This window comes from Tenrec ecaudatus, chromosome 1 (genome assembly GCF_050624435.1).
Source record: "Tenrec ecaudatus isolate mTenEca1 chromosome 1, mTenEca1.hap1, whole genome shotgun sequence".
In the NCBI taxonomy this organism is placed as follows: Eukaryota; Metazoa; Chordata; class Mammalia; order Afrosoricida; family Tenrecidae; genus Tenrec; species Tenrec ecaudatus.
In genome coordinates, this window is record NC_134530.1 from 144,739,311 (window position 1) to 144,751,277 (window position 11,967).

Genomic DNA, 11,967 nt, shown 5'->3' on the forward strand with positions numbered 1-11,967 from the left:
TTTTCATTTTCCAGGAAATTAAATAGCTGTTTCCATGATACATTTCATGTTGTGATCATAATTGCATGTGTGTGTGTATGTTGAAGATAAAACAAAACAACTAGAAAGAAAGAGGATGAAGAGAGGGTCACTTGGTTGAAAATATACTTATTTTTCTTAATTGCACAATTTTCTTCCATGTGTATACCTTTTATTTTGATTTTTTTCTCTTAAAGCTAGAACGAATTTTAAAGGACATGCAAAAAGCAGTTCACATAGAAAACTATTATGACTGCTCTCCTTTCAGGCTGTATACCATGTACTCTCTAAAGCACATGTATAAACATAGATGGCTAAGACCCCACTAAACTTCAAGGAATACCAAGGAAACAAAACCACAGTGAATCACTAACCTTCACTACAGCGTAGACCCAGTATGTTATGTTCACTTCTATCATGGACACACATACCACAGACTCACTTTTGGTGCTGTTACTGATGATGTAATTTATTAGACTTTTTCTAACCATTAAGCTTACCAGTCATCTTAGCTTCAGGCAAAGCTATCAGTCCCCTTGGCAAGTCTTCCTACCTCAGGCAACTGTGGCATTATCTTCCATCATGCTTCTTGGATTCTCAAACCATTAGCTTATCAGAGCATCATATATTGCTATACAGCTTGGAGTGCCTGTTCAGGAGGCAGTATTCCTTGATTACTTCCTACTCCTTCCTTCTCTCAACCTTCCTGTGATTAGCTTCAGGAAATTATACTGGCTTAGCAATTAATTTTGACTAGAAATACTCTGGCGCCTGCCTTATCTGGATTGATATTGCCCTGAATACATTAGTAAGATAATGGCTTAAGTTTTCTTTCCGCTGGTATTGTAATGGTTACATTGGGCTGATAACCACACAGTAGCTTAGGAGAAAAATGAGGCTTCCGTAGTTACAGGGGGCAGTTCTACTCTGTCCTTTAGGGTTGCTATGAGTTGGAATCAACTTGATGGCAGTCAGTGAGAATTATATTAAACTTTTTCTTTGAATATTTTATGCTGTTACAAATACTTCTTTTTAACGCTTAGTTGTATTTAATCTATAAATACCATTTTCCACTAAAAAGAACCAGAACCCCTTGAAGAAAAGGCTGATTCTATATCCGGGGCAGGCTATGTACAGAATGTGCCTGGTAAAAAAATAATGACAGAAAAGGTACAGATGAAACAAGAAACATGACTAAATAATTACTGACTTTGGGTGTTGAGTATATGAAACTTCTTTTATCGGATTCTACTTTTGTGTGTTTACTTTTTCTGTAAATTTTTTTTCTTCTAAAGGTAGCTAAAGAGAATGGCTATTAAAAATTTTTTTAAAGCATGAAAAATGCTAAAGTTATACAATGAACAGGTAATCTCTCTCCTATCTTAGACCTGGCTCTTTCTTCTCAGGGAAATCGTACTAATTTCCTGTGTATTTGTCAAGGAATTTTATATGAATGAATGTCTATGCGTGTGTTTTTTTAAAAACCACAAATAGTGGTATATGCTGTTTTATACCTCATTGAATTTCTAGTAGTTTTAATACGTTACCTACACATTATTTTACTGCACATCTTTATACTTTACACTGAACCCCAGGCTTCACATTCCTTTAATATAATCACACTATATCACATATAGCATCTATATGTAACACACAGATTATTGAAAACACTTGGAGAGTTTGGAGCCCTGTTGGTGTACTGGGTGATGTGCTGGGTTCAGTCACTCTGTGCAGCAAGATGTGGCCATCTGCCCCTGTAGAGTCACTAAAAAACTCCATGCCATCTACTCATTTGGGGCTCATAGCTAACCCACAGGACAGAGTAAATCCGCCCTTTCTAAGGCCAAGAGTCACCGTATTGGAGATCCACAAGGTCACTGTCAGAATTGGCTCATGGCCCCAAAACAAACTCACTGAATTCTGACGCATAGTGACTATCAAGGGCAGGGTAGGAAAGGCACGTGTGAGTTTGAGACGAGTTCTTTGGAGCACAAAGCTTTACTTTCTCCCAGATTGGCTGGTGGTTTCCATCTGCTCCTTATGGTTAAGCAGCCCAACGTATAGCCATTGCACCACTTGGATTCCTGTGTGCTTATTAAATAATAGTAACAATCAAGCTCACTGCCATCGAGTCAAAACAGGTTCAGGGTTTTGTCAAGTGTGGTTAAGGAAGAGTTTTTAAAGTTTGGGTTCAGATTTCAGTTCTCAAAATCATGTTGGGTTACTTTCAAAGGGTCACGTTTACACAGATTGACTGGATCTTGGGAGACGTGGCTAAGAGGAGGATCAGTACAAAAACCGTCGACCTGGGAGGACTAAGAAAAACCCAAGGGGGTGAAAGACATGGCTTCCCTTTCCCAGTGAACGTTGGGACGGAGGCTGCTGGTCCTGCTCCAATCTCAACGGGCCAGAAGGCGCAGGGGTGCCTCATTGAAGTGAAGAAAAGTAGACTCGAAGACAACGCGAGGAAGCAAACAAGATGGGTGACCACACTGCTAGCTTTTTCACTCAGCGTGCAGAGCGGTACAAGACACGGACAAAAACACGGCGTGTCTGCATGGCGCAGCAGTGCCACACGATTATGGGACAGCCATATAAAAACAAGCACAATCAGGGTCCCAGAGAACAGAATCCACATGGATCCGCAAAATAAAACACGAAGTCCAAAGACACCTCTGCGGCAGCCCCAGTTCCGGCCTCGCCTGCGGCCCTGGGGCGGGGAGCGCTGGGCGCTCCCGAGGGACCTGGGCAGGGACCAGAGCGGGGCTCCCGGACGAGCGAGCGCTGAGGCTTCGTTGCGCCTCGCCTCGTGGGTGCGGGACCGCGCGAACCCCGCCGATCAGAGCACCGTCCCGGGCGGCCTGGCATCTTATGAACCGTAAAACTACTGGACCCGGCAGGACTCGCGGGCCCGGGGACCGCGGGCGGCGCCTTCCCGCGCACGAGGGCCGAGGGCCAGGTGCTTTCACTCCTCACGCAGGGCCTGAGAGACCCTAAGATGGTGCCCGCCGGGCGCCCCGTTGGTTTCCTGAGGGACGCGTGGGCTTGCCTCGATCCTCGTCCGGCCCTGGGAGGGCAGCGAGGTGCTCGCCCCGAAGCTCGGAGCCCCTCGGGCCGCAATGCCGCCGCACTGACCGAATGTGTGAGGGACCGACGCCGAGCGCGCGGGGAGGCGGGGCTGGCCCGTGGTCACCATCTCGCGACATCTAAGTGACGTCTCACGGCGAGCGCGGGTTCTGGGCTTTCACCTTCAGTCAGCCTCCTCCGCACATGGGCCTACCCCTTTAAGGAGTGACGGACAGTTATCGCAACCTATCAACTTCCTCCTCAGTAGCCAATCAGATTTAAACTTCTTTCAGCCGCCGAAGGAGTTGGAAGAAAGGGGTCGAAAGAGGGAGCTCTCTCGCGAGATCGCGGTGAGCTAACCTCTCTGAGGAAAAATCACCCGAACCGATGTCCCGAATTCCCACATAATGGGTTAAAGGACAGGATCACAAGCCAATGAAAGCGATGAGGAGGTGGGCTCGCTGCTTTGGCCGCTCCAGCAGTACCGTTACAGGGCAGACTTTTTGTCCAATCAACGCCGCCAGCCTCTGGGTCAGGTGGCCACGGAGTGCGAGGGGCGGAGCTTCAGCCTGGCGCGAGGAACCGTTAAGATCGACAACGAATACAACCAATGAGGTACTCTGACTAGGTCGTTGGGAATCCAATAACAGCGGCTGGGCGGGCGCCTTTCCGGAGCGCCGGGAGATGTAAAGACAGGCAAATACTTTTCCCAATCAGACTGTAGCAGAGACGAGCTAATTGACCAATGAAGACTGCGGGGAGGGAGCCTTTGCCGCGGCGGAGTCCAAGATGGCGGCGTGCGGTTCCGCTGTGTGAAACGAGCGCGGGTCGGCGGGTTAGCAAGCTCCGCGGAGACGACCTCCGGCGGCCCGCAACGATGAAGGGGAAAGAGCGCTCGCCGGTCAAGGCCAAACGCTCCCGAGGTGGTGAGGACTCGACTTCCCGCGGGGAGCGGAGCAAAAAGTTAGGTGGCTCCGGGGGCAGCAATGGGAGCAGCAGCGGAAAGGCGGAGAGCGGCGGTGGGTCGCGGCGGAGCCTGCACCTGGACAAGTCCAGCAGTCGAGGTGGCAGCCGCGAGTACGACACTGGTGGGGGCAGCTCCAGCAGCCGCCTGCACAGTTACAGCTCCCCAAGCACCAAAAATTCCTCGGGCGGGGGCGAGTCGCGCAGCAGCTCTCGGGGTGGAGGCGGAGAGTCACGTTCCTCGGGGGCCGCCTCTTCGGCTCCGGGCGGCGGGGACAGCGGGGAGTACAAGACCCTGAAGATAAGCGAGTTGGGGTCCCAGCTGAGCGACGAAGCGGTGGAGGACGGACTGTTCCACGAGTTCAAACGCTTCGGTGACGTGAGTGTCAAAATCAGTCATCTCTCGGGCTCTGGCAGCGGGGATGAGCGGGTAGCCTTTGTGAACTTCCGGCGGGCAGAGGACGCGCGGGCGGCCAAGCATGCCAGAGGCCGCCTGGTGCTCTACGACCGGCCTCTGAAGATCGAGGCTGTGTATGTGAGCCGGCGCCGCAGCCGCTCCCCTTTAGACAAAGATTCCTACCCGCCGTCCGCCAGCGTGGTGGGGTCCTCGGTAGGGGGCCACCGGCATCCGCCTGGAGGCGGTGGAGGCCAGAGATCACTTTCTCCTGGAGGCGCCGCCTTGGGATACAGAGACTACCGCCTGCAGCAATTGGCTCTTGGCCGTCTGCCCCCGCCGCCCCCTCCTCCACTGCCCCGCGAGCTGGAGAGAGACCGAGATTATTCATTCTATGATAGAGTGCGTCCCGCGTACAGTCTTGAACCAAGGGTGGGAGCTGGAGCCGGTGCTGCTCCTTTCAGAGAAGTGGACGAGATTTCCCCAGAGGATGATCAGCGAGCTAATCGGACGCTTTTCTTGGGCAACCTAGACATCACTGTGACAGAGAGTGATCTGAGAAGGGCTTTTGATCGCTTTGGAGTCATCACAGAAGTAGACATTAAACGCCCTTCACGTGGTCAAACCAGTACCTATGGCTTCCTCAAATTTGAGAACCTGGACATGTCTAACCGAGCCAAACTAGCAATGTCTGGCAAAATTATAATTCGGAATCCTATCAAAATTGGTTATGGTAAAGCTACGCCCACTACTCGCCTCTGGGTAGGTGGCCTGGGACCTTGGGTGCCTCTTGCTGCCCTGGCACGAGAGTTTGACCGATTTGGCACCATTCGCACTATAGATTACCGCAAAGGTGACAGTTGGGCATATATCCAGTATGAAAGCTTAGATGCAGCTCATGCTGCATGGACCCATATGCGGGGCTTCCCACTTGGTGGCCCAGATCGTCGCCTTAGAGTAGACTTTGCAGACACAGAACATCGTTACCAGCAACAATATCTGCAACCTCTGCCTCTGACTCATTATGAACTGGTGACGGATGCATTTGCACATCGGGCACCTGACCCTTTGAGGGATGCTCGGGATAGGACACCACCTTTACTATACAGAGATCGGGATAGGGACCTTTATCCTGACTCTGATTGGGTGCCACCCCCACCCCCAGTCAGAGAGCGCAGTACTCGGACTGCAGCTACTGCTGTGCCTGCTTATGAGACACTGGATAGCTTGGACCGAAGGCGGGATGGCTGGTCCTTGGATCGAGACAGAGGTGATAGAGATCTTCCCAGCAGCAGAGACCAGCCTAGGAAGCGAAGGCTGCCTGATGAGAGTGGGGGAAGACATCTGGATAGGTCCCCTGAGAGTGACCGTCCTCGAAAACGGCACTGCGTACCTTCTCCCGACCGCAGTCCAGAATTGAGCAGTAGCCGGGATCGCTATAACAGCGACAATGATCGTTCTTCTCGTCTTCTCTTGGATTCAAGGCCTTCTCCAATCATAGACAGACGAGGTAGTTTGGAGAAGAACCAAGGTGACAAGCGAGACCGTAAAAACTCTGCATCAACTGAACGTGATAGAAAGCACCGGACAGCTGCTCCCACTGAGGGAAAGAGCCCTCTGAAAAAAGAAGACCGATCTGAGGGGAGTGCACCTAGCACCAGCACTACTTCACTGAAGCTGAAGCCTCCTTCTCAGAAACAAGATGGTGGCACAGCCCCTGCAGCTGCAGCCTCTCCCAAACTCTGTTTGGCCTGGCAAGGCATGCTTCTACTGAAGAACAGCAACTTTCCTTCCAACATGCATCTGTTGCAGGGTGACCTCCAAGTGGCTAGTAGTCTTCTTGTGGAGGGCACAACTGGAGGCAAAGTGGCCCAGCTCAAGATCACTCAGCGTCTCCGTCTGGACCAGCCCAAGTTGGATGAAGTAACTCGGCGCATCAAAGTGGCAGGGCCCAATGGTTATGCCATTCTTCTGGCTGTGCCTGGAAGTTCTGACAGCCGGTCCTCCTCTTCAGCCACATCAGACACTGCCACTTCTACTCAGAGGCCACTTAGGAACCTTGTGTCCTATTTAAAGCAAAAGCAGGCCGCTGGTGTCATCAGCCTCCCCGTGGGGGGCAATAAAGACAAGGAGAACTCCGGGGTTCTTCATGCGTTCCCACCCTGTGAGTTCTCCCAGCAGTTCCTGGATACCCCCGCCAAGGCACTGGCCAAATCTGAAGAAGATTACCTGGTCATGATCATTGTTCGTGGTGCGTCCTAAAGTCCATGTATAACTTGTATTTACTGCTTTGACATGATTCCTGTTTTGTGATCTGTGTAATGGGATACAACATCAGAGGCAGTTTTCTTTCTGATTAGTTGTTTAGCCATAGCCTTTTCTTTTTTATACTTTTATAAATCTCAATAAAATAGAAGCCAGGACAGTTTAGTGAAAGGGATGCCCTGAAGGTAGCAGGCAGATGGATTTGCTTTAACTTGAGTTACTATTGTTTAACATTTTGTTTCCATTTTTTTCCTTCTGAGTTTTGTTTTATAACCTTGAGTTTTAGAAAAAAATTCTCAAAAGTTACAAAATTGTTGATAAGAGAATTTGGAGAAAAGGGATCTAAAAGATCCTAATTATTGATTCGTATTTAGGTAAATAATTCCTGAGCCAGAAATATTTTTTTTTGTAGACTAAAATCTGATCAGGGTCTCAAAAGTACATGCTCATATTTGTGTAGCAGTGCAGTTAATCAGGTATTTTGTAATTCTCTTAAAATACACAAATAGATTCCCAGATAATTTGCCTTAACATGCCTTTTTATCATCAGTTCTTGACTTCTACTGTATCCCATGTATGCACTTTTGGTTTGTAGCTATAACTGCTCAGTAAAAATTTGAGGACTGTGTTACAAACCATTTACGTATGTCTTATGCTTAACACTAGTATGCAAGAAGTGAGTAGGTGCTTTTAAGAATTTTTCAGTCAGTTATTGGTGTGGTGATGTTTTTACTTTTTCAGAGAGGTGTAGCAGGTACAGTTCTAATTGTGCATAATTCAAAAATAAGTGTTCTAAGATAATTTTTGGTTTTTATATTCATTCAAATGTCTGGTTTCAATAATAGAAAGAATAGGTGTCTGCAGGCTCATAATGCATATATCCCCACACCCCCAGATTCCTCCTAGAGGGCATTTATCAGCCATATCTGGATCACAGAATCTTTAAAGTTATAAAAATGCCTTTGATGAACTCTTATTTTGCTTTCTTGTTCATATTTTAAAAGTCGTGGTGACATTACAGTGTTGAAAAAATTTTAAATATCTGAAATTTCATGCTTAATATTTTCATTGGGGTCCAGCCATAGAAAATGGAAATGACTATAGGAAACCCATTTTTTAAAATAATTATTACATTATTTCCCCCTGATGCTTGGAAAGCATTATACTAATGCAAAGCAATTTATCCTCACAATTTTTTTTTGCCCCCGAACTGAGGAGTATACCAATTTATGGGCCTAAACAGGGGCTTTTGCTGCTTAATCGTTAGTAGATCCATTTTTGTTTTTTTCCTATCTTTCCAACTCTTCTCATAGTTTCTCAGACCACTCCACTGACCCTGATTTAAATGCTGAGTACTTCCCCTAAGGCCTTTGCTATTTAATTATAACTAGAAACCTTAGGACCTCCTGGATCATGTCATGTTTCTATTCTGTGAATGTGACTACTTAAAAGCCTGGCAGAATTCAACTGTTTTCTTTCTATTATCAAAGCTGGTAGTTTTGAAATAGCACCAATAATAACCCAGGGAAGTGTCATGTAATTTATTTATTTTTTTCATTTATGACAGGTGTCTAAAATGCATGTCAGCACGAACGCTTCATCACTGCAGTGTCATCCTTTTTGGTTTTCACTTTGCATTTGTAAATGTTTTATTTTTTAAGGTTGGAAGTTTTTGTTTTTAAACTGGAAAAACTAGCCTTTTAAAGAGAAAGGAAGTACTCCCAGCTATGAGCACACAGATCCTTGGTGTCCCTCTAGGGAAAATACCTGAAGTTCCACAATTCTATTTTGGGTGCTTTTTGCTTTCAAAAAAGCAGTGCTTGGCCACAATCTTAATACAGAATTGACACCTATTCAGAGACTAATGCGTTTATGGAATCTTCATACGCCAAGTCAAAATACAATTTGTGGTTGGACACTTTTTTCCAGTTTAAATAGTCTAGCTATTAACTTCTGAATATCTTGATAAGACTTGATAAGATCAAATGATCTAGCTCTTTTCGGTAGTGAAAGTCCATTACATCTAATTTTACTATAATCCAAAGTTTGTTTGTTTTTCCCCATCTCCTTTTTTTTTATTGAGGTGATATGAAGACATCCAAGAGTACTGTGGTATTTGTTCCATATTTGAATCCTTCCTTGGCATCACTGCTTTTGTTGATCTGGGCAATTTGTGCTTTGGTATTTTTGAAACTGGTGTGATGTCACTATCATATGTATGTATTACAAGTAACGAATGTGTTCAATTTGTGCTTAAAGAGTACCATCATTTAGATGAATATTTGCATTGCCCATTTTGTTGTGCAGATTTATAATACACATAAACTGTCTGTTTAAACCTTCAGGATTGGATTGAAAGTAAAATTCCAAACTCTGTCTCATCCCAATATTCGTTATCCAGAATATCATAATTCTAACACTGGATACTCTTTGTAACAATCATACTTTTCCTTTTTTTTCCCCCTTCATACTGGTTTAGTGTTGATGGTTTTTCTGGAGGTCAAATACATGGAAAGAAATTTTCAATATGTCACTTAATGGTTTATTGAGTATTAAAGGTAAAAATGCCAAGTTAAGGCTTTTAGATGACTTCCAAAATTATGAAAAATTAAGGAATTATTCCGCTCCTAGCCAATTTTGATTTGTTTTCATTGTAACTTAAGATTCCTATTGAATTTTCCAACAAAATATAACATATTTTAGGATTGACTTTCAACTACGATTTTCCTTTTAAGAATTACATCTTAAAATGTACATCCTCTGGCTGTCATGTTTTGAAAAGTAATACATTCTGGCAGGCCCTTCTAGATTGCATGAGGTACAGTTCAAAATAAGGTGTTCGGTTGTTTCAGTCAGAGTTAGACATCTGTTAGATTTAAGACTTCTTTATGAGCAGATTTTCACTGACAATGTTGATAATTTTACGTCTGCTTTCTTAAGGCAGCCAGAGCGCTTATGCAAGGACAGCTTGAACTGTAGTTTGGGCCCATACAGGAGCCATTCACCTGCAGTAGTAGGAGAGCCTCTTGAGAGGAGGCCTTCGTGACTGACCTTTTATGTGAAAAATGAATTTTTAGGCAACACTTGTGGTCATTTTTTCCCCGTCTTGACCAGTGTTTGGTTTTGAGATAAGAGATAGTAGATATGAGAGCATACGGACAAGTGGCACTTAACCCTGCTAGCGTTCTTCTGAAAGGGAGAACATTCAAGGTAGCCCCAGTGAACTACTAAGCTTAATGAAAAGATGTATGATTTAAATGGAGTTGGAAAGTAATAGTCCTGAAGTGTTCTTTGGCTATCTTACAATTGTGTGTTTTCTTAAAAGTAACAGATACTGTGTCCTTTGGTAACACCATTGAAGGTGGAATCTTAAATGGCTTTTTATTTTGCTCCTCTTTATGAGGGTGGAGTCATCTTTATTGCTCCATGTAAATTATAGAATTAAAATAAAGGTGATAAAGGCTTGACTGGAATCCACCTTTTCATAGTTTCACAAGATTATATTTGGGCTACATTGATAAAAACCAATGAAATATTATAAACTCATTCCTTTCTGGATTTTTTTTTTTGTTTTGGACATATTTTACTTAGTTAAGTATAAAAGATGTTGTCAGTCCTATAATCTTTATTAATCTTAGTCATTTAAAAAATACAATCCCTATTCTACTTGTTATGTGTCTCTTCATACAGTAAATTCATCAAAGTTTGTGCCAGTGGGTATTATTGGTGCTCTTTAAAGTAAAGGTGGACTATCCAGGAAGGTCTTGTTAATGTTATGTTACTCTATAATGGCGTAGGGGAAAAAATATATATATATATTTTTTAATATTGTGAGCATTTGTACTGAATAACCTTTTTTTCCCCCCCCGCAAGCAAAACTGGTGAACAGCGGATGAAGATACGGAATTCAAAGCTCTAATGGACCTTTTGGAAGAGAAGTTGTGGCTTATGTGGAGTTTACATGGCCTCTTGATGGAAGACAGCTAATCTGTTTAGTATTTGTGCATTTTACTAAAATGGCAGCTTAAAGTTGTGTATCTGCTATTGTGATGCCAATGCCGGTGTTTTAAGTGGAAAAAAAATGACCTCTTTGCTTTGTGCTGTGTACACAAGATTTCTGGAAAAGTAAAGAAAAAACCCTTTTTATGGCTCACACAGCTTAAAAGTAGCTGTCACTCAAACATGCGCTCACAGTTGAGCTGCTTTTGTTTTATTCTAAATAAATTGTTTCTTTTGAGGAAAATGTTTTTCTGCCTGGAAGTGAATTGACGGCAAACCTTTGACCCCTTTGTTTGCAGCTGAGGGGGTCCGTGCTGCTGCTCAGATCTTGTGTGTCGTGAGCAAGAAGCAGGGAGACCATCAATTTCACTCTGACTCACGGTGTGTCGATTCTGGAGGATCACTAGTGTTACTGTGACCCCCTTTGTTTGCGGTGAAGGGGATTGTTTGCTTCTCGGTCCTCAACTTGATGAGGAAATGGTGCTGTTTGCTGGCATGCAAGAAGCCGGGGCAAGCACCCTAAGCCTCACCACAGTGCACAAGTCGGGGGCTTTGCTGGTTTGAAGAGCTGGAGTTGCCGAAATTTAAGTTTGATTTATTTTGTTCACCCATCACGTTTGGCCTTAGTTCCATTTTTAATTTGAAGAAAAGTGTGAAATTGCTTTATCTTGCACTTAACATTTGAACCAAATTGCCAAAAAGAAAGAGAAATGCTCCGTTTGCTTTTTAAATGTTAATGATGGTGTTAATAAAGCCTTTCCTGACACACTGAGGAGCTCCTCCGTCTCCAGGGGCTTCTTACCAGTTACACAGTGATGGGTTTAGTTCTGAATGGATGAAGAGTTCCTGAGAGCTAGCGTTTGTAATTAGAACCGTTACTTGGTATCTGTGCCTTATTTGACCTGTGGTTCCACATGCCTTGGATGCGCATGCACCGTGACGGTTTCCTAGGTACGAACGCACACTCAGGCCCGGTCACTTCGGTTGGTAGTACAGATTGTGAGGAAAAAATGGAGGCGTCCTTAAGGAGGAAAAAGTATTTGCCTTTAGTTCCTGCATTATCCTGTACTCGGGCTCCTGAGCTGTGGAAGCCTGTTCCCAGTACAGGAGAACAACTCCCCTGTTGGCAGCAGGAGACTTCGGTGCACAGTGACAACGCTGGAGTTCAAGAAGAAACCAGCAATGCTGCTGCACCATTGGCTTCAGACACCATTGTTGTTGTTTGCCAGTTTTAAACTTAGTTGCAGACGAAGACCACCTTG

At 44.8% G+C, this 11,967-nt stretch overlaps 1 protein-coding gene across 2 annotated transcripts; it reads left to right on the forward strand.

Moving 5' to 3' along the window:
- The first annotated feature begins 3,378 nt into the window (after window positions 1-3,378).
- Window positions 3,379-11,467, forward strand: RBM15 (RNA binding motif protein 15). Of its 2 annotated transcripts, none has more exons than XM_075559243.1 (2): window positions 3,379-6,692; window positions 8,274-11,467. In XM_075559243.1, the coding sequence occupies exons 1-2, from the start codon at window positions 3,830-3,832 to the stop codon at window positions 8,279-8,281; spliced, it is 2,871 nt and encodes a 956-aa protein (XP_075415358.1). In that variant the 5' UTR covers window positions 3,379-3,829; the 3' UTR covers window positions 8,282-11,467. The 2 variants fall into 2 exon arrangements, with proteins under 2 accessions (XP_075415358.1, XP_075415353.1); XM_075559238.1 differs by having other exon boundaries at window positions 10,580-11,456.
- The last annotated feature ends 500 nt before the right edge of the window (window positions 11,468-11,967 follow it).

Bases quoted from the DNA above. Each gene is read 5' to 3' on its own strand.
- RBM15 (XM_075559238.1), top strand. From the start codon at position 3,830: ATGAAGACTGCGGGGAGGGAGCCTTTGCCGCGGCGGAGTCCAAGATGG. The intron at 6,693-10,579 runs GTGCGTCCTAAA...CCCCCCCGCAAG, and splicing joins GGTCATGATCATTGTTCGTG to CAAAACTGGTGAACAGCGGA.